General features: G+C 40.5%; 1 protein-coding gene across 4 annotated transcripts; it reads right to left on the reverse strand.

Moving 5' to 3' along the window:
* Positions 1–370: 370 nt before the first annotated feature.
* On the reverse strand, positions 371–20,852 carry SANBR (SANT and BTB domain regulator of CSR). 4 transcript variants are annotated; one of them, XM_059840515.1, is made up of 21 exons: positions 20,693–20,852; positions 17,619–17,784; positions 15,545–15,731; positions 12,313–12,406; positions 11,092–11,330; positions 9,736–9,794; positions 8,939–9,099; positions 8,042–8,128; positions 7,809–7,919; positions 5,953–6,076; positions 5,594–5,746; positions 5,235–5,410; positions 4,766–4,865; positions 4,277–4,309; positions 3,580–3,679; positions 2,500–2,591; positions 2,355–2,383; positions 2,188–2,261; positions 1,462–1,550; positions 1,008–1,099; positions 371–617 (listed from the first exon to the last, which is right to left on the reverse strand). In XM_059840515.1, exons 2-21 carry the CDS (start codon positions 17,766–17,768, stop codon positions 581–583), a joined length of 2,187 nt encoding a protein of 728 aa, XP_059696498.1. In that variant the 5' UTR covers positions 17,769–17,784; positions 20,693–20,852; the 3' UTR covers positions 371–580. The 4 variants fall into 4 exon arrangements, with proteins under 4 accessions (XP_059696498.1, XP_059696496.1, XP_059696497.1 ...); XM_059840513.1 differs by having other exon boundaries at positions 2,500–2,594; XM_059840514.1 differs by lacking the exon at positions 20,693–20,852 and adding an exon at positions 19,061–19,382 and having other exon boundaries at positions 2,500–2,594.
* Positions 20,853–22,308: the final 1,456 nt, after the last annotated feature.

Here is a 22,308-nt window from a genome sequence, read left to right on the forward strand (position 1 = left end):
ACCCACCTTCAGAGGAGTGGGAGTTGTGTGATGTACACAAGGAAGCCTCAGAACTGCATGAAAATTTTGCTTAAACTAGTCTAAGTCACAGGTATTGTCATGGACTTTAAATGCAAATCCCCAGAAGACTGACCTAAAATGTACCATCAAATACAACACAATATAAATACACAAGGAGACTTGGGTTAATGCTGCTGACTGCATTCAGAATTCAGTAGTCTTGCTTTTTCCTTTTCAGTATTTCTAGCATACCAAAAGGCATATTTGTATCTTCCCCCATAAATAAAGCTAGTCTGATAATTTAATTTTGTAGATTTATAAAATATTTTCTATGCAACTTAACGCAACAGCCTAAAAAAAAGCAATTAAATTTAACTTTAACAAATAGTATATTTACAATTAAAATAAGTACAGACCTTAATGGGTTTGCATTCATTTATAGCACAAAATAATTTACAAGGCTTAAAGTAATAAATAAGTCACTGGAAAGCTTTCAGAGATGTGCATTGTCCATATGTCAGAGTGCAGTGCAATTTCAGGAAGCAGAAATGAATTCTGGCTAAAGTGTGTCCACGGCTCCTTACGTGGGACGGCCTTGGCCAAAACGGGCTTTTGACCTGGGTTAAAAACACATGAGAAATATATTTACATTATTAATGTAGGGTTTTTTACATTATTAATGCAGGTTTTTGATGTGTGGGGGGTTTTTTGGTTTTGTTCTACAAGGTGGATAAAGAACAGGCTAAAAATTTTTCTGGTTTTCCATAATTTCCCAAAGAGAAAATGAAGCTGGAGCTGCAGAGAACCTCCCCCAGCATGGCTCCAAGAGTTTCATTCTCCCAGCTCTCCTGGGAGACCAAGGGAAGCTTTTGCACCTCATATGGCTTAACCTGGTGGAAGCTGATCCATAAGACACATGTGAAATGAAACATGTTTTTTCTTTAAAATCCTCCACCCCACACTCCCAAAATCCAGGAGTTTTTCTTGCTTTTATTTCAAAATCTTACCTGGGATTCTTCTCAGCATTGCTTTGTCGTGCACTGACCTGTGCTGAGGCTTTTATCTGAGCTTCAAGTCTAGAATAAATGCCTCCTGCATACTGGAATCCAGAAAAAAATAATCAAGTTTTGACATGATTTCAATGTAATCAGTGACTTTCCATAAAAATCACTAGCATTCATCACAATCTGTGGCATACTTTTGTCCATTATCACAACCCAGTTCTGATTTTTTTACACCCATTCTACTTTCCATGAGAAGTTTTTAAAAGCAGTAAACTTTAAATATTATTTTAAACTACAATCCTCAAAAAATCACGCTTGGAACAAAATGAAGATTGATAAAATTAATTCTTTAGCTGAAGTGTTGAATAGATGTTATTTTCATTTGTGTTCAATATTTTTGTTAGCCAAGGTTCACTTTAACTCTGCAAACATTACATTTTCCCAGGACAAATCTTACTTCTTTGCTGTCTTTGGACTTGACTCGATCCAGGTCTCCCAGTCTCATTTTTATTAAGTGCCCTGTGATCTCAGACATTCTTCTCTGATCTGTCAGAAGTAGGAGAGGATATTTAGAACAAAGGTTTTCATTGCTACTGAACACAAGGAGGATTAGACACAGACTTTTGTGATATGGATTTGTAATTTTTTTTTAGTTCATATAAAAATCTTGAACAGCCAAGATCCTAAATCCTTATGTAGCCTCAGCAGCCTTGGCAGATACCAGAATCAGCCTCAGGCACTACAATGAGATCAAAATCTCAGGAAATGGTTTTGAGGCAGAAGTTTTTAAAACAACAAAATTGCACAAGAGTTTCAAGAGAGATTAAAAAGGCAGAACAAATTAACCCAATTCTGAATATTTTTAATCACAGAGACTGGGAAAGAGAAGGAAGTGGATGTTTCTCTGTTTATCTGCACAGACAACAAATGCCACAGGGATAAAGGAAAAAATATCTGCATACTTTTATAATCATGAGATGACCCAACTATAATCTCTGTAGGTTCTGTGCTGACATTCCAAACAAAGCACATAAATCACACAAACACCCCAAACCCCACTGCTGGATCTGAGATTAAATTCAGCCTACAGGGATGTAACTAAGTGAATTTTAAGAAAATTAGCTGGATCATTTCCTTTGCATAATGTTAACTTTATGAAAGCTAAACTCAAGCAGGAACAGACCATCTTCTCTTTGAGCATCTTGGTTGTATCTCAGGGACCTGGAGGCATCCCATTTGTTCTGCTGCATGCTCACACTGCAAGAGAAAGGGGCACACACCCTGTATCAGGAACAGCTTAAAAGAGGGACATACTATAATGTGCTCTCAAGGGCTTTGAAAATGACTTACATGAAAGGAGAAGCATCTCGGGAACTTGACTGTTAAAGAAAAAAACAGATTTAATGTGGCTGTCTAAGGTCAAGTCCAAAACTTAGAGAAAATTCCTTACTATTTAAGCCAGCCAGAGAGCCTGGATTCACAGCTGTGATTTTACCTTATCAGATGGCTTCTCCCTTTTCTGAACACTAGGTGAAGAAACTGCTTTCTTTGGGTGCCTGTAGGATTTCTTTAATTTCTCCTTTCTCCCTGCTAATGGAAGAAACGTCTTTTCATACCCTCAGATACTTGGAATGTCTCAACTACAGAGCTACTAAAATATTTTTTCCCCTCTATTTCTTTACAAGTAGTGTAAATTAATAGGCTCTTTTCTTTTTATTAGTGTTGCAGGCATGGTAACACACAGTACTCAAATGCTTTTCTATGGGAAATATACAGAAACTCAAGTATGAATTTAAAATGCAGAGTGATTGCACATAACAGCATAAAATTTTTACTTTTAAAAATTCATGCACATATAAGCTACACTTTTGACAATACTAATTCAATAACTAAATTCTGAGCAATATCAAACAAGGTTAAATTTAAATTACAAAATTTGCTTTCAAAATCTATATATTTTTTTAAACTGGTACAATTCCAATTGCCCACGAGTAATGACAAAAAGAACAAAGGAATCATTGGAAGCCTCTCTTCCAATGAATCATTAGTAGGGTGAAAAGGAGAAGTTGGTTTTGGCTTTCCAAGTTCCTAAACCCATTAACATATTAAAATAACATGAATAAAAGTCTTTTTAGATCATATACAGCTTAGCTTCAATGCAGACACAATTTTAGCTACATTAACCAGTCATTCCTCTATATAATCAAAAGACAAATTTGCACAAATTTTTTTTTTGCATGTAAAAGCAGTCATGTAATTGCTGTCTTTTCTGCCAACATTTATTACATGAAATCTCATTAATTTGAGAGTTTCCTGCAAAATAAGTCCTTGATAATTCCAGGGGCTTCTCAGACATGAATAGCTGCAGCTTTTCTTGTTTGCCAGTGATTTTGGATGGCACCAAGCAGTGGGGTGATTTGTATCTAACCAAAGGAAAACCTGGGATAAAATTCAAGTAACTTTTGGTTTTATTTCTGAAACACCTAATATTCAAAATCTGCTTACAGAGGACTTCTGCTGCTTCAAATCCCTATCTGATAACTCCAGAGAGGAGGACTGTAAAGACTTGATGTACCTGGTTTCTTGCACACTTCTTCTTCATCCCCCACTTCATCCTCAGTGACCTCTGAGCCTGTAGTGTACTCCTCCTCTTCAGATAACAGCGATTGCTGCTTCTAACCAACACCAGGAGAAGCCAGAGATTAAAAGTGAGGCTGGCTTTCTACTAAATGATATATTAAATCTGTCTTGCAGGTGCTGACATCCAGCATAGTTCCCTGTCTCAGTGACCAAAGAGTGAATCAGCACAGAATTATGGAAATGTTCAGTAATGTGATGTTTACATTGTTTGAATGTGCACATTTATCTAAATAAGTCATAATGAGTGCCTAGCAATGAGAAATTATGAAGCTTAACAATGAAGACCTGAAGCACCTCAGACTAGCCAAGGGAAACAGAAACTCAAAACCTTGGATTTTGATTTATGTTTCTGCCAGCCTAAAAAACTCCTAATAACTGATAAGCAGTGCTAGTGTGGCTTGCTGCCATTTATAAAAACATTGAAAGCAATTTCTCATTTCTATTAATGCCAAAGTAGTACTTCACACTTACCATACTGCCTTGTAGAAACTGTTGCTATATTGCAACCTCCAAATTAAAGCAAAAAAATGCTTTTTTTGTCTCATTTATTAGGAAATAAGACAAAAATCAAAGCTAGCTCTTTTCTAGTACAGAAGACCAAATATTTAAAATTAGTAAAATATTTTACTAACCAGCTGCAAAGTCCAGTTCTTCAAAGACAAAAACTGTAGTCACAAAGAGAAAAAAAAAGGCATATAAGTTAAAGAACTAATAATAATTAAAAAGTGAGAGGAATTCTAAAAGTAGGAGTGGTATGTTACACTGGTAACTCCCAGGCCTCCTCCCATCTTGAACTCCAAATTTTGGTGGAATGATCAAACCTAAGTAGGTTGAAAACCACTGACCAATTAAATGCAGTCAATTCATGTTTTAGTGAAAACAAGCTTAGCATTAAAAATATTTACAGCTGATTTTTTGATCAAAAATCAGTCCAGGATAGGGGGGAAATTTTGTACTGAAAGATTTCCAGCAGTTATGGGAAAAGTTTTGCCTTTTCACCAACCAGGTATTTTGTACCTATGCCTTCATCTGGGGTTTATTATTATTAAAAGTTGTTCAAGAACTTCTTCAAAGAATCCTCATTATTAAAAAAAAAAAGAAGGAAAAGCATCAGAACTCACAGCATTGATCTCTCCAGTTTTGGGGCCCCATGGTGTATTTGGTTCTACAAGCACATCACATTCAAGGCCTTTGTCATCACCAAGCCCAATACCAGAATCACTTCAAGAGAAATACATAAACCAAAATGAAGTATTTCTATTCCACTACTTCAGAATCAGTCTCAATGCACTGGACATGTATCAAGAGAGCAGACACACCTCTGAGTCAGACACATTGCATCTTGACAGCAATACAGTAAAATATAAAGATAGCAGTGATTGCTTATGGAGGTTGAGTGACTAAAGGCCTGCTTGAAAAGTGAAAGGAGAAAGTACTTGTTCTTCAATTTCCAAGTAAACAATCAAAAATAACTTACCCTTAGAAAGACCTGTGACTCATTTTGAAATGGGAGAGAACGCCAATAAAACAAGCACACGTGTTCACTGTTGAGGGCTAAGTTATTTCAGTAACACAATGCAATGTTCTTACCTATTCTCATCCTTAGTGAAAGGAACAACTATAACGTCTCTGTGATGCAGCAGATCATTCAAGATCTGAGCAGTTTGAGATAGCAGAGCATCCCCCTCTTCACTTTGAGATGGCAGAGCGTCCCCATCTTTGCTTTCTGGAGGTAACTCCACCATATGATCCCTCACTTTGCAGCCCTGCAATACCCAGAGGCAGAAGATCAAATATTGGAGTTAATGGGAAGAACTGATTCCAGTCAGTATAACAACAAAAGTCCAACTTCTGAATTACAATCCTTATTTTGGAAAGAGATCCATTTTGCTAACATAGTGTTGCCCACCCCACCACGTGCTTTGCTCTGTAAAGGAGAGCTGAAGTACCTTTGGGAGGGTTGTGGGGTCAAACCGAAGAACTTTTTGGTTACAGCAGGGATACACTCCTGTGCCAGTGGAGCCCAGAGCACTTGCTACACCTGGATAAAGAACTGGCTGCGAATGGTACTGGCAGTGGGAGAATTCAGTGCACAGGAAAGACTACATCAGCAAAAAGACAGAGAGTGAGAGGTGAGATGACCTATGGAAGTAACAATTGTGCACTGTAAAGAATGTGTACCTAGCTTTATTACCAAATATTATCCAAACAGCTTTAATCCCTGCTTCCCCCTTCAAAAGTCACCCACCACAGGCCAAAGTGAAATTACCTAACCTGGTTACCACAGGCCAAAGTGAAATTACCTAACCTGGTTACATCTTGAGCAGGTCAACCAGTTGACTGTCCCCCAAAGACGCCAGTAAACATCCCGCCAGGACTTCAGTTCCTCATGAAGGCCAATTAAATACTCATGCACTTCCCAGGTTTTGTCTCTGAAAAAGCAAAACATCAGAGTCTTGATTCTGTTTCGATCCTGCCACCAGGATCACAAGGTGGAGAAAGAGCAGAAAACACACTGGTGAAAAGTCTCCCGTAGTTACAACAGGAGGGATACAATGTCAGACGATGATTACTAAATTCAGAGCATGACAGAGGAGACTTTACTCTTTCAGAACATCCTAAACTCACTCATAACAAAGAATTACAGCTTGATTCACCTCAAGATCCATATACTGCAAATTTACAAGCTAAGATAAACATCTTCTCTCTATCTGCAACACAATAGCTAAGAAATACAGTTTGAAAACACAAGCCCATGCCCTTTTGATGAAGGTACATATCTGGCAGTTCTAGTATTAAAAACACAGGACTTTGTCCTTCCTTGTGATCAAATGAGACACACCTCTTCAGAATTCAAAAGAGAATGTGCAACTTGCAGTGGGGCATGTTAGCTTCAGAAAGAGCAGATAAAATCTCCTCCCAATTTTAAGCCCTGGCCTGAACCATTTTTGTTAAATGTGTGCCTGGCCTTGGCTAAGCAAGCAGCACATCCAGTTGGAAGTCAGCTCTAGGCACCACTAGAGGACCAATAAATAGAAACCTGTTTTTAAATCATTAAAGATAGAACTGTATTAGCTCCTGAGCCTGAATTCATTAGTGGCCAGCATCACTTCTCAGTAAACATGTTCTGTGTAGCAATGCATCACAAGTAGCACAAGGCAAATAATTAGAATCTAGATAATCCTCTGAGTAACTTTAAAGCCCTGCACATTTATCTGCTGGGAATTGCAGAGCAGCCACATACACTCAGCTTAAGTGAAGTAATACAGTTAATGAATTTTATGTGACTAATCACCAATGATCCTAAATAGGTCAGGACAGGGGCCCAAGATTTGGTTCTGCATAGATGCTAGGCAGAACTTAACTCCACACCTTGAAATAACTGGTGGGAGCTGTATGGAACTGTTTGGGCTGCTCTGAACAAAAGGGATCTGATGAGAAAGGTCTCCTGTCATTAATCTCCCACTATCCCCCTAAAAATGGGCATGTGGGGAGGGAGGGAACTGCAGCTGATCTTGGACTGATCTTCATTAACAGGAGAATCCAGCTGTTCACAGCCACAGATCAGACAGAATTCAATTAAACATTGGTGCCAAATCAATCAGGCTTGCATACAGAAGAGGTCCTGCAAGCTCCTCTGACAAATACTTCAGGAACAGAAAAACAACTGGCAAAGTTTATTCATAGCAGCCTTTAAGCAGGTTGAGCATTTGATTTGACAGTGTAAAGTCAGATTAGAAAATACTCTTTAGCCTTTCTTTGCTGGCATAGTGGGGTCTTATCCTCCACTAAAAAACCTTCCAGAAATGCAGCATTTAATTCAATCTGTCATCAACTGCTTACATCTTAAAACCATCTGATGGAAGAATTAGCTGAGTATTTTCTATTTAAAGCAGTGCAACCCAAAAATAGCCCTCCCAGTAATCATGGCTGCAGTTTTCCCATTTCCATTCAGCAGCAGCACTGCTGAATGAATTTCAGTAGCACCATCACAATCACACCCCCTGTTTTATTTTTTGCTAGGTAACACAAGAAGTTGAGATACTTCATACACTCTTCACATATCTGTGATTTAATTTTGTCATATATCTGAGTGTGTAGTACTTCTAAAATCACCCAAAATCAGAGTTGAAGAAACATTTAATGTATGTACATATTCACTACCTTATATGAACATAGACAATATTCCCATGTTGGTCAATGTTGATTTTTCCTGGTACACAAGGAATTCTCCTTTCAGTTTCTTTGGTTAGCAACTTTTTACATAAACAACACCTAGATTAAAAAAAAAAAAAAAAAAAAAGAGAAAGAAGGAAAGAAAGCACTGGAGTAAGTGCAGGGCTTCTAAACACAGGGACTGTCCTTGCAATTGAAGCAGACATAAAAAAATGCTATACCTGTATAAAGTTGCTGCATTTCCTCTAGAATCTGGATTTACATACTCAGGATCAAACAGTCTCTCAATCTTCTTGCAGAAAAGTTTACTATTAATGACAGCAACACAGCTCACCCATTAGAAAAAAACCTGAAAATTGCTTTATGTATAGTGAGATTAACATTCACATTCTGGTAAGCAAAGTCACTCACAGAATCTAGCTTTAAATATAATTTCCCTTTAAATTATCCTGTCCATCTCATTTTTACAAAAGTGTGACAAAAGTGATATTTTGATTTTTTTCTTTATTAAAATGCTTGCCAATATTAACTGCCAGCTTCTACCCTGACTAAAAGACCTTCAGTTAGTGAAACTGCACTTCAGTCTAAGATTAAGCCTTCATCTCTACAGACTAAAATCCTCCCTTACTTTCACCTTGCTTGTCTGTCAGTCTGCCCTCCAATAATTGGCCCTTATCTTGATACTGAGCTGGGATCCTGATGTATGAAAGAACATTCCAGCACAACTATTCAGCCTCCCAGCCATCCTGAATTCTAAGTCCAAACATCCAAGTTCACAGGATGCTGAAGCCAAACCATTCTCTACCAATTAGAAGCATGTCCTCCCATAAAAGGTTTCTCCCCCTAATCCTTGCTCCCATGTGAGAATTGATGAATAATTCTCCCATGCCATGCTCCTAGTGTGGCCTTTCCTTTTGCTCATTTCCTATAAAAGCTCTTTCCTTCTGCTCCTAATTTTAATATAAAGTTCTGAAGTCACACCATTACATTCTGCATTAAAAATACATTCCATGAGAATATATATAATATATAATTCCAAACTGCACAGTCTTAGTTACGAAATATGATCCCAAAGCTCAAGAGCACTTCAGAAATGTATTACAGGGCAAAAAAGTTACCTCTTAAATTTGTCTCTTTTGTCCTTCAGCTCTTCCACCTCATTGTGCCTGAAGAGATCAGCAATGTGTGTAACAAGATTAGCGTTGATACAGTTCATGTTACACGGCGTGGCTACAATAGCATTCATATTTTTGTGGCAATAATGAATACATTTCTCTACCTAGGAAAAACAGAAATATCAATGTTAAGGAATTCTAGACAAAAGCCCCCCATACTAATTGCTTCAAGACTTATTTTAAGTGTGGTGTTTTGGAAAACTATTTCAGTTTGACTTAAAAATAAAAAACAAGCCTCAGAATTGCCTAAAGTTGATGCTGAATAGCATGACTTAGTTTATGTTCTCCTCCAAAAATTTCAGAACTTTCCAATTTCTTGTTAAAATAGAACCACAAAACACATGGATCTCAACTGCAACAGCTGTGCTTTGCTGTGGGCCACCCCAATGTCACAACTTTTGACAAACATTTTAACCAAGTCAGCAGCTATTCCTTATACAGAGCTGGAAAATCAGATCCTACATTGCAGATGTATCATTCATGTAGAAAAGGATAAAAAACAAGCCCTCTAGATCACACTACCACATTTAGAAATAAGATACTCTAAGTTTTATTGCATTGAGATTCTGCAAATATTGGATTACTGCACTGAATAGAAGAAGTGTTAAAAATCTCAAAATGTTCTCCTTGCAGCACCTGTTTATGTAACAGCCAAAGCACAACAAACAAGCTGTTAGGACACCTGGTAATTAACTGTGCCCTCATGCTAGAAAAATCAATCTATCTTTCTTAATACTTACTAATGAATCCATCTTCAAAAACTCAGAAGAAATAAGGATTGAGATGACATTTGATGGTTCTAGAAGGCAACAGAAAAAAGGTGGGGTTTTTCACATAGATTTTTTTTTTGTAATTTCACATCACATCCCTCTCTCTTCATATTTAGCATCTGTTAGCTATTATTTTAGCAATCAACTTGTCATTCCATCTTCCAGTATACAGTACCTTTTAATCATAAGAAATAAACTTTTGGGTTGCCATTTCAGTGGCTAGAGTAGAACTTTAACCTGGAAAAATTATTATAATTGGAAACCTTATTAAAATTGGAAAAGGAGGCTTCACAGGGATACAATGACTGAACAATTACACAAGATTAACTTCCATCTGTAAGCCATCACACCCAGCTGAGATTTTTTTCAACATAACCTTCACATTGCAAGTTATAAACAAACCAAGAGAAGAAAGTTACATTTTAAAAAGTGGTAGCAAAGGCTCATTAAAAAATTAAAAACTTGCCTCAGAATCCACAAAGGCTCTTCTACCATTGTATTGGATTGCATTGAAATTTATTGTACCAACAGGGAGCAGAGGAAAAACAAACAAACCAATCATCAGCATTTGAAATCTACCACTCTGCCCTTGGTCAGAAGAGGTCTGAAGAGTCTAATTAAAAACATCACATCCCAAAATATATTAGGGCTTTTTTATTGCTTCAACTTTCAGCATGTTTCCTCAAAGCTGTCAGTGCTGGCAAAGCAAAGCCATCTGCTGAAATGACCAGAAGATCTCTGTTGCAACACTCTTCTAACAACTGATGATGCCTTGGGAAGGCTGCCCTAGAACAGGGCTGGACAGAGCTAAAGAATAAAGCAGGGATTTATTATGAGGCCTCAATGGATCCACCTTGGGCAGCACAAGAGCCCAGCCAGGGCTGCACCCCAGGTGAACCAAAATGGTCACAAAATGCACGAGTGCTCACAGGGTCTGTCACTTTGATCAGTTCTGTTCCATTTGCATCTTGGAGTTAATTGTCCAATTACAGCTTCAGGTCATGAAGTCCCACCCTGCTTGTTTTTCTCTCCTCTTCAGCCCATGTTGTTTGTGCTCTTGGACTGAGGTTTGGATCATTTGTCCTTGGTCCCCAGCTAGAGCAGGAATTGTTTTGTCTCCCTGCTCTGTGCACAGAGCTCACCATCCCCTAATATGAGCCTCAGACCCACACACTAAAGCAGCACAGAACCTGGGAAATAGAAAAGCTCAAACCTGAGGCATCACTGACAACAGTCAGAAACAGACTGGGGCTGAACTGCATCAAAACCATTCATCTTCAGTTAGTACAGAACATAACAAACCTGTAAGAAATTATCTGCTTTTACCTAAAGTGGGCATTTCATCAGCCTCAGACTCCTTGGAGTTCCTTTTGACATATCTTATCAGCCAGTCAAAGATGTGAACATCACAGTGCACAGAAATATCCACCTCCTCCCAGCGCTGGGCATCCACTGACAGGTACTCAGCAAAGTATTTCATCTCTGAAATCAAAAGGTCTCGAGGACACACAAAATCTTCTTTGAGGTTTTTGGCTTCATCACACACATGGATCACCATATTGGGCCTCCAAAGGAAAAAAGCCACAAAGCAAATTAGGAGCCTAAGCCAATCAGGACACCAAATCCCAATGACCTCATCTCCAGCTCTGGGTCATGCATGGCAACACTGATGGCACCAAGAGGGTTTTATTAACAGAGGGAAAACAAATTGCAGCTATTAACTATTAATAGAAACTATTGTTGGACAGGTGAAGACGACAGAGGCATATCATCTACAGATGATCAGAGTGATTTAATTAAGGAAGCAGAAATAGAAAGCTTCTAGCTCCATTCCCCAATTTTGTCACCTGTTTGTTAGAGGATACTATTTGAATTATATGGAGAGCTTGTTTGTTCTTCCTTTCTAATTTTCTTCAAAGAATAGCCAGATATAGATGTCTAAATCACTGAGGCACCAAGGACAGTAACAGAAATTTTCATGAGTGGAAATTAAGATTTGGTTTATTGTACATTAAAAGTCTCTATTTCTTAAGAAATGCTTGAAGCTAGACTCAGTAAATGCTGTCTCTTCAGAGACATGCTTAAGTTTCAAACAAACATTATTCTATGTGTAATTATATAGTGTGGAAAACAGGGATATGTGATGGAATAAAAGTGACCTGGAGGGCTACTAGAATTCATGGGAAAATTTTTAATTTACAGCTCTTTTACTGCTTTTACATAAGACAAATCTATGTCCAAGAGTATTTTCAAAAGTGTAATTGACCATCAGTCTTGTTTCATTCCTTTATAAAACCAGGTATGTTTCTCATTCCTGTCACAGCATTGATCAATCACTCAGAGGAACATTGTGTTGTGTGCAATAAGATATTTATAAAACTTTCTCAAACCAACTCCTTGAATTTCTGCAGCAACAGAAAGTTTCCAAATTTCTTATAGCATTCATTAGGCTGTTTTCTTTCCGGTAGTAGATAAATTTGAGCCATTTAGACATCTTCTGTCAATTCTACAATTCCCTAGAGAACAACCACACAAAGCTCTTCTTACCCCTGGGTTTCATCAGTGCTTTCCCCAGTGTCATGGACAGGACCTTTCTCAGATTCTGAAGAACAACTCCTTGTGGAGGCTGCACTGGGCCTTCCTTCAATGTAAGGAAAAAAGGCTGCATTAGAACACAAACTCCTGCTCTTTTGCTCTTCAGCTTCTTGGACTGCAACTCAAGAATGGCTGCCATGGTGGAGCAATGGCACAGCTGGCAGCAAATCTGCTTCCCCTAAGGCTACTAAACAACCCAGATTCCTGCTCTGAGTGCCACCCGTGGGAACTCACAGCAGCACCACTGCTGGGCTGCCCACACTCTTGGCTACAAACCCAGATCCCTTCTGGCTCAACACTGAGCATGAGACTCACTGCTCAGATTCCTTCTGGGAATGTGACCCTCTCCTTTAGCTCTCCTGATCTGCTTTGTGGGACATGGCTCCTAAGACCCTGCCACACCAAAGCTTCTGCCAGGACAGAAATTGAGACCAATGCCACTTCCTACCCATCCTGTGCCAGGTTTGGGAATGAGCAGCTTCCAAAGAGAAGCACAGAAGACTCTTAGGATGTGTTTGTTTTTGCCAAATTTCTCACACACGTGGCTTAAACCAGCTGATCACATCAAACAATGCCCAAAGAGAGCAGACCAGGAAATTTGGCTGGTCCTAGAGCTAGAACAACACTGAGGTTGTTCCAGGAATAAAGGACAGGTGCACTTCAAACAGCTCATCTTCAAAAAGGTACTACAAGCAGTGGAAGGTGCACACAACAACCTAGTGAGGTTCAGGAGCTGAGCCACCAAATCCACTGAGTTCTGGACCACGGGTTAAAGCAATGACTGTCATTTCCAGCTGTGAATGGATTACTGCAATGTGAAACTTCAATGATCTTGCTTAGAAGTCAGAAAGATCATTATCTATTTTAAACAATGGAAGGGCACTGTATCTGTCTTCCACTGAAAACCCTAAGGTGGTGATTTTCCATGATTATGCCATTCTCTCAGATTTCTGGGAGTTCCAGAAACTTCATCTCCCTCTTGAGTAATGTAAGAGGCTGAAGAAGATTAAGACAGACCTCTTCATCTTATGGCTAAACAACTACACCAGACTGACAACAAAAATGATATGGTTCAGAATACAGCAGTTTTGCCCTTCAGGAAAGCACAATTACTGCACCAGAAGCAGAAGAAACTAAACTTTCTCCAAAGGTGCAGCCAAAGGCCTTGCACAGTTAAGTCTTAGTAAGGCCTTAATGGAGGGAGCACAGTGAGCAGGAGGGAAGAGACACTCAGCAGATTCACTCCCAGTAAAACCTTGGGCAGGGCTGCTCCAGGCACAGCTCTCTGGGAGCCATCCTCACTGCAGGGGAGGTGGGAGCCCTGGGCTGGAATCAAAGGTGTGAGTTTTGCAAGAAGGGACTGGGGAGTTCTGCCTGCAAATACATTAACAAGTCCATGGTGCACACAGTGAAGTGATTTATTGAAGGCAATAATGCTTACAAGAACATGCAGCACAGCCAAATGAATGGGGCCATCTGAACTTCACCACACATTGCTTCATATCTTCTTTCCTCCCTTCCAAAGCTAACAGATTGATTAACTTTTGAAACCTTGTAACAAATCCTTTAGGTAAAAGGCTGTCCTGTGTGTTTGTTTACTGCCATGAGATGTAATCAGAGGGACTTACCAGCAGTTGGCCTTATAATTAGCACATATTAAATGAGCTTTTATAACTCAGCCAAATCCAGAATCCCTCTCAGAATGAGTATGGTCTGATTAGCTTTTTCTTGCTGTTACTCATGACTATAAACACATGCAAACAGGCCCAAAATTCTTGATCCTAACAATAAGCTAATGTGAATAAATCCACCAGGAAGCAATTAATTAAACAAAGAAACATTTACAAATAGGATTGTCTCAAATCCCCAATTCTGAAAAGCAGAAGTACCTCACAAGTACTAAGAAGGTGAGTTCAGCCAAGCCTGTGAGAAAAAAAGATTAATTACCCAAATTTCATATCAACAAATTACACTCAAACAGGGCAAATGATTTATCCAAAGTCACAAAAAACCAGAACAATCTCAGGCTAGGATCTTGTCAAAGGAAACATTATACTAGTGGACTTGACTGCATTAATACTCATTACATGTATTACATTGTTAGAAAGAAAACATGCACTGAATGTCTCAGGAGTTCTAGAAGCAGAGCTGGCTCGTTATAACTGCCTCCTGGGAAGCTGCTAATCCTGTAAACAGGGACCTGTGGGTGCCAGCAGCATTCATCCCACATCAGGCATGGAACACATAATTGAAAGCTGATGGGAAGCACTTCCAGGCTTGACACTACCTATACATTTTCCAGTATCATCCCTTGACTGGAGTTGTTAAAACCTCTTTGAACAAAGGTCAAACAGCTGTTTTTCTGCTGCAAAGGGGACAGTGAAAGCTGCAGTCAAGGACATTTTAACAGAGAACACATTTAAATGCTTCACTGTCATCCTAATTTTTAACACAGAAATTATTTATTTGTCACTGAAGCACATTTCTCGTGCAAATACATTTACCAAGTTCTAAAGTCACTGGAACATCTCTGAACTGAAAATCAGAGAGCAACACACACACATTTAATTACAACTTCTGACAGAAGTAGTACAAAAGGAATTGTTAACAATATTTTATTTAACTGTGCATTGATTGAATTTACAACTATTGGGTTTGGTCCTCTTCTGTCCAATAATTACAGAGACACATAATTGACCAAGACACGTTTTATGTCATCTCAAGATTGTCTTGAAGCAAAAATTAGCTACATTTTGCTTCAACTCCTCTGTACCCATCCATGGCAAACACAGGGCTTGTAGCTGGGAGAGGAAGGTTTGCCCTCAAGGGATCACCTCCTCAGCTTCCTGCAGCTTTTCTACACAATACTCTCCAGTTATTTTAATAATGCTGCTAAACGTGACTTCAGATGGCTGCAGGGTTAACAGCACACCACCAAAAATCCTAAACAGAATTCAGCAGAAAGATTTATGCCTCTTGGAAGGACAAATTCCCAAAAATACCCAAGCAAACATTGATTCTTAAACTAAACTAATGGCAAGTGCCTTGTTGTATGCATTATATTCATACTTAACCCTCCAAAGATGAATGACTACCATTCCTGGGTGGACTTCACCACTCAGGCCAGAAGCATGCACACACTGATTATCAAAGCCAATAGAGGTCAGAATGACTAAAGACATACCAGTTATAGTAATGGAATCCTGCCCAATAGCAGGCTCCTGAAACTCTGTCTGGGAATCGAGCAAGGAGGATTTGATGTACGTAGCTAAAGTTTCCACAGGACTCCCACCAGCAGCCATCAGGGGATTATATTGGTTGTCAACAGGTGAACTTCCACTGCTTTTTAGCTCATCAAACCTTTTTGCACACTGTCACAAGATTAAATGATAGGACAATGAAGCAGTAGCTTTCAGCACATTTTTAATAACTATGATTTGAGATGGACACTGTATTGCACATTTTTGCACGTGAACAGTTACTGGTATCAAACTCATAAATGCTGCCTATGTTGTTAGTGGTATCAGTATATATAAACACAGTAAAATAATAGCTACCATAATTAAATACTCTAACAGAGAGAGAAAAAAATAGATAGAACCTGTTTAAGCTTTCATTTCCTTAAACCCTGTGAGGTTTTAAGCCCAGTTTTCAAAAGAGAATGTTATGGGGAGAGTTGGAATTCTCACTTTGTAACTAGTTCTTTTACCATAAACATGGTCAAATGTTATTAAGAGTGGCTATAGAAATTGATTCACAATTATTATTCTTTTACTTTATGAATTCCATTCCAATTTGGACAACAGGGACTGCTGCCTTCCACTGCAATTCTATAAACTTCCCACCCCCTGTTTTTCATGATCTAGAAAGTCTTTCTGTTCTGTAAATTTGTACCAACACAATCGTAATTACAGGTTTGGTTCAGCAAAGTCCTACACAGAGGTAACTTGCACATACAAATAAATCTACTTAATTCTATATATTCTATACTTAATACAGGTTGCTCCTCCTGTGACACAGGTGTGGGGCTCCATTAGCAGCTGGTTTTATTTATTTAGAGTTGAGTTAACAGACACTTCATGCCAGTGCCCCTTTGGGCCAGGGGCACACAGGGACATCCTTCTGATATTCAGTGTCTCAGATTTGGGATGGCATCAAATTTGGGATGCCAGTCACATAAGTTCAACAGATAAATAAAGAGATATCTGTGTTTTTATCTAACTGCCTAAAATAGGGACATATTTGAGACATTCAGTCCTGTAAAAACAGAGTAATCAGACATGTACTGATCAATCATGTGAATTCATGTGAGGAGAGGGCTCACTCATATTGTTATTTAATGTGCACAGTGCTGTCTGCACATTGAAAGGTGAACAATAGAGATGTCCCCAAGCCTCTGCCAAGAGCTTGAAAGGCAGCAACATTCCACAGAAGCTTCTACACCCAATCCTTCATTTTTATGTTCAAAATACAAGGTTACAGCAACGCCCAATAGCACTTCTATAAATGGGAGCTGACACACTTGATTAGGTTTGCAAGAAAGTCAAGACCAATGTCTTGTTTGTTCTCAGCTTTGCTGAATCACAAGGGCAAAAGACATTTTCTTTTCTTAGCTTACACCCTCTCAGAAATGAAAAAGTCAAAATTATTGTTAAAAAAAAAGGAGCATTTCACCAGGAAATTCAGCAATCCAGAAAGAGAAGTAAGTATAGAGAGGTTCTTCCAACTCCAACCAAAGAAAGAAAAATCCACAGCTTGTAGGATCAAAAAAGCAGCAACTGCACTCCTTACCCAAGAGAGATCTGTAAGCCCTCCTTGTTTAGAGTTGTAACAACACACATGGAGAGTTATTAGCTTTCCCAGTGAGGACACTACAACCTGCACAGGGTTAGGGGGTGCTGGCACCCCTTCCATCCAAGTCTTAGCTAGGGAGTTTGGAATGCACAGTTACCTTTTTTTTAATTCCACTTTTTAATTTTTCCTTCCCAGTCATTTTCATTCTTATTCTGTGTAAGTTCTAATGAAATACAATACAGAACACATTTCTCAATTTTATTGCTCAGGTTCTGTAGAAACAAAACCAAACACCCCACCTCTTTTCAATCTACTTCTCATTTAACACTTTCAATTAGGTGCAAATTACTTCAGAAAAAAAACCCAAAACATAAGCTTCAATTTCCCTCCCTCCCCCCAAGAAATGCTGTCTTATCCTCAAAGCATTGCTTAAAGCATACAAATGCTTTTCTTAGTGAACTCACTTCTTTGGATGAGTATCCTGGCACCAGCCTTGCCACACTGTCCCAGTTGATAGGCTGAGGAACACCAATTAGGGAACACAGGATCATATCCAAAACCATTTGGTTGTTGTCATAGGGGAAGTTATTGTTTTCTGAGAATCCACGACTCATCTTTGGCTACTTAAGCCTAGAAGAGAAAGAGTTTTTAGCAAGTCTGACTGCATGGTTTGCTAAAGCTTGATCTGCTTTACCTGCAGCACTCCATAAATTACTGGGGATAAATTACCACAGCATTAAAGTCAAGTACTGAGGCTTTTGGGACAAAATTTACATATTCTCAAAGCCCTGAGGGAGAAGCAGATGTGCAAAGCACACCAAACCCGACCCATGAGAGCAGGTATTATCCACCTTTCCTCTGAGCTGCCTCTTTCCAGAGGGTAAATCACACCTCTGAGGCCTCTAACACAAGAGAAAGGCTTCCAAAATCTCAGAATAAACAGCCAAAGTTACAGAGGAGCATTGTAATGCAAATTTACACACGTTCAAATACTTCTGTCTGTTCCCACAAACCTTTTACTCTCAGCTCTGCTCTCTTCTTGCTCTGCCCATCTGCTCAGCACACCTGACTGCCATCATTCAGAAGCCAAGCCAGGATACCAATTTAAGGGCCACCAACACTGCAGAGCCAGGAAACCACACCTGAATCTCCTTCAACTCTCATCCCCAATGCCTGACACTCCCAACTCCTTATGAGACAGGAGGAGCAGCTCCAAAAACCTCTTATTCCTCAGCTTTAAGCTGAACATCAGAACAAAGCATATAAGGACAGCAGAAAACACTTTTTAAAGCAGGATTACATTTAGTTAGGGTTTTTTTTTTATTTTTTCCAAGTGGATTTTATGCATAGCACCAGGGAACAGAGTAAAAGTTCAAAGTACTGATTTAGGTTCTGCTGGGAAAGAACTGTGGGCATTAATTAAGAGTTTCATGTTCAACTAAAACACAGCCAAAGAGCTCAGAATAGAAATAGTAAATAACAGAACTTAAAAGCCACACACAAATTTTTTACTTATAAAGCAAGAATTACAGAAAATTCGAGAGAAAATATACCTAGATAACACCTGATAACATGTTACTAAAAGCTTACAATACATAGATGTTTCTTTTGCACCACCCTCTTTCTAAAAGAAAAGATGTTTAAAATACACAAAATAGCCCTGGTGTTTACTCCCTCTAGAAGCTGTTCCAGCCCTTTTTTCTGCTTGCTTTGTTGGTGGAAACAGAAATCACAGCAGAGGTAACTGTTAGCTTTCATCCTCTCCAAAGAGCAGCTGAATTAAATCAGAAGGAAAAGAACCCAGAACCCACCAAGAGAATTCTTTGGTTTTTCACAGTCATGAGATTTAATAAGAAAGAAAAAAAAGCCACAAAACAGAGGACAAGTCCTGTAGAAAATTTCATACCATTTCAGCAATTCTGTCTAGATGAAATCTGCTGTAAAATATGCCAAACAACCAGTTTTAAAAGAGGAAGGTCCTTGCAGGTTCCACGAGCCCAGAATTCCAAGTGAAATAGATGCCACTGTCAGGAAAAAGTGGATCAGTGCCTGTGTCCTGATCCCTGAGAGCACTTTGAGGCAGTGTCACTGTGGTGATTCCGTGGTGCAGACTTCTCTCTGTCAGTACCAATCCCAGCCCTGAGCATCTCCTGTTCCTGCTGTCAGCAGGAGAAATAACCCAGCCAGAGCAGGTCAGCACCAGTGGCAAAGCCCAGTGGTTATGAAACACAGGGCTGACTTCTTGTGCTAGCTCGTACACATGGAGCAGCTGGTTTAAAAATATGTTTGGATGAGATAAGTAAATGATGGAGTACTATAATCCCTTGGTTTCCCACCATAAAATAGGCTTAATGTGAGTAGAATTACCAGCAATGTCAATATTCCATAAATCATCATTTTGAGGGTGAGTGCAATGGGATGATTACACTGGGCAATCAAAGAAAGAAAGGAAGGAAGGAGGAAAACTTTTTTGGTTTTGCAAAAGAATGGAGGATGTAATTTACAGGGGAAAATTCTGAGTGCTTCAGTGGTAACAAGTTTACTGCACATCAACCCTGTGGACCATGAAGCAGCCTGAGCATGAAGGGATGACAGGTGCTCTAAAACGTGATGACACGTTCAGAGAGAATCAAGTCTTTGTCTCTCATACAGAGACTTGTTTATTTATTTGCTTATCCTGTACATTAAAATACAGTTCTGCATATGCTTATTACTGCAAAGAAAAATGAAGGAGGAGACTTCATTACAGGCATGCAGAAGTATTTTTATTTATATTCTGGAAAGAGCACGGGACTCCACTTTGCAGCTTTATACATGACATTCAATATTTGCCTTTTTGTCCTTTAGGAAACCCTGTTGGAAATATAAAGACACATGCAAGATTCTGTCTCACGCAAGAACTCTCTAAAAGCAGCAACAGAAAGCCTGTAAGAAATCATATTCTTAAGAGAAAAAGCAACTTCTACAGATTCTCTCCACTCTGTTACTGCAAGGAAAGCTCAGGTTAACCCCTTCCTCAACTATGAAAATTGGAGGAAAACAAAGTTTCCAAATTATTTACCTCCAACCAACTCATTTGAGACGCCCAGCATAGAAAGTTACGTGAGAACAGAAATTCCTATTAATACTCAGAATTCCCAATCAAGCGGTGCAAAGGATTTCCGAGAGTTAATTCCTTATTGGAAACACACAATCTGATTCGAGTTTTTTAGGACTTAAAGCAAATCATTACTGCAGAAAGGAAGAACTGCTGCCCCTCGCAGGGGCACATCGTGAGGGAAGGTGAAGATGGTGGGATGGGCAGAGGTTTCCATCCCCAGCTGAAACGCAAGGAAGTGATGGTGCAGAATGAGGCGGAGGACAGGAACAACAGCAACTTTGCTGCTTGCCCGCGTACCAGCCAACGTTAAAAATTACAGAGCGTTTAAGTTAAAAATATAAAAAACCCGTCTCAGGCGATCTACAAGCGCAGCAACCTCAGAGCGGGGACCCCGACAGCCCCCCGGGCGCTCTCCACCGGGACCCATCCCGGGTTTACCTGGCAGTTCCCAGGCGCGGGGCCAGCGAGACGGGAAGGGACGTGCAGGGGGGCTCCTCTCTGGGACGATCCGGGGGGACAGCAGCGGGACGGGGGCTCGGCTCCACCGCAGGACGAGTGCGACCCGCGGGCGCCCCGTCCGCACCCGCCGCGCCCTCATCTGCCGGCACCGCCCGGCCCCGCCCTCAGGGGAGGGGCGGGAGCGCCGTGAGGGGGAGCGGCCCCCGCCAATGGGCGCGGGGCGGGCGCGGAGGCCCCGCCCCTTCGCGCCGAGAACAGCCAATGGGGCGGCGCGGAGCGCTCCCGCCCCGGGCGCGAGGCGGCCCCGCCTTGCCGCAGTGCAGCGGCGGCGGTGGTGGCGCCCCCTCCCGCCCCGCGCGCGGCGTCCGGTCGCCCCGGCAACGCGCCGCCCAGCGCGGCGTCACGGTGACGTCACGGCGCGCCTCGCACGAGTGACGCGGCCCGGCTCCGGTCAGAGTGACGTACGCACTCCGGTCAGTGCCGCGCGTGACGTCACGCCGGCCCGCTCCCGCCGGTGGCTCCGCTTTCCGCAGCCCCAGCTCACCGCAGCGCTCCCGCCCGCCGGAACCCCGCGGAGAAGGAAAAGCCCGGCCAGGGGAGTTCGTACGCCCCGCCGCAACAATGCATGGGACACGAGAGTCCGGCTCGTGACGTAAGCACTGCTAATTAATTAAACAGCAATGTGTTAATGCACTCCATGCTCCCACCACAGAGAAGGAGCTCCAGGTGCAGCCTTTCCCAGGTTTCCAGCTGATGCAAACACTTGACACACTGTTAACATAAAAAACAGCGGCGGAACACTGAAATTGTTGCTAATTACACAGAACAGCCCCGCCGCTGGGAGTGGCTCACCAGAGTTACTCTGCACAGGCTCACACTGTCCCAATCCTGTTATTTCACCCACACAGCTTGATTCCTACTGCGTGTCTACTGCTGCCTCAAGTATTCCCAAACATTTTTAAATTACTTCCTGTGGGAAGCCACCAGTGCCCAATACAGATCAGCCCAGATCTCCATTTCCCACCTAACAATCCTTCCCTTTGTGGTAATTTGACAAAAATCAGGGATATTAATAAGTTTCTTTCCAAAAACCCCACTTGTGAACTCTGGAATACCACAGTGAGAACAGAGAATGCAAAAAACTTCAGAAAAAATTATTCTGCCAATCTAGAGAAGTATCTGAAATCTAAATTCTCTAAGTCAGTCTGAAAGCCTCCCTTAGGTCTCAGGGAAAGCAAAACCCACTGGTTTCATACCACCCACAGAATAAACTAATGCTGGAGTATTGCTGCATTGTGATGACATCCAGTCATTCCACAATGAATGGAAGCCTGATGGTATGTCAGAGAACTGGAACATGGTTTTTTCATTAATCTGGGCTATTAGGCAGAAGTCAGTCTCCTCCTGTTTATTTTTTTAAATAAGAAAAACATTACCAGCATTTGAGAATAACAAAAAACCCCAGTATCTTAAATTTTACTCATGCTGTTCTAGAGACTGTGCTAGATGAGTTATAGTAATTCAGAGGTAGTAGAGGTGCCTCTCTGCAGTTTTCATTTCTAAAACCACAAGACTGTGTTTATGCTCTGACAGCA

The sequence above is a fragment of the Haemorhous mexicanus genome, chromosome 3, assembly GCF_027477595.1.
Source record: "Haemorhous mexicanus isolate bHaeMex1 chromosome 3, bHaeMex1.pri, whole genome shotgun sequence".
NCBI lineage: Eukaryota > Metazoa > Chordata > Aves > Passeriformes > Fringillidae > Haemorhous > Haemorhous mexicanus.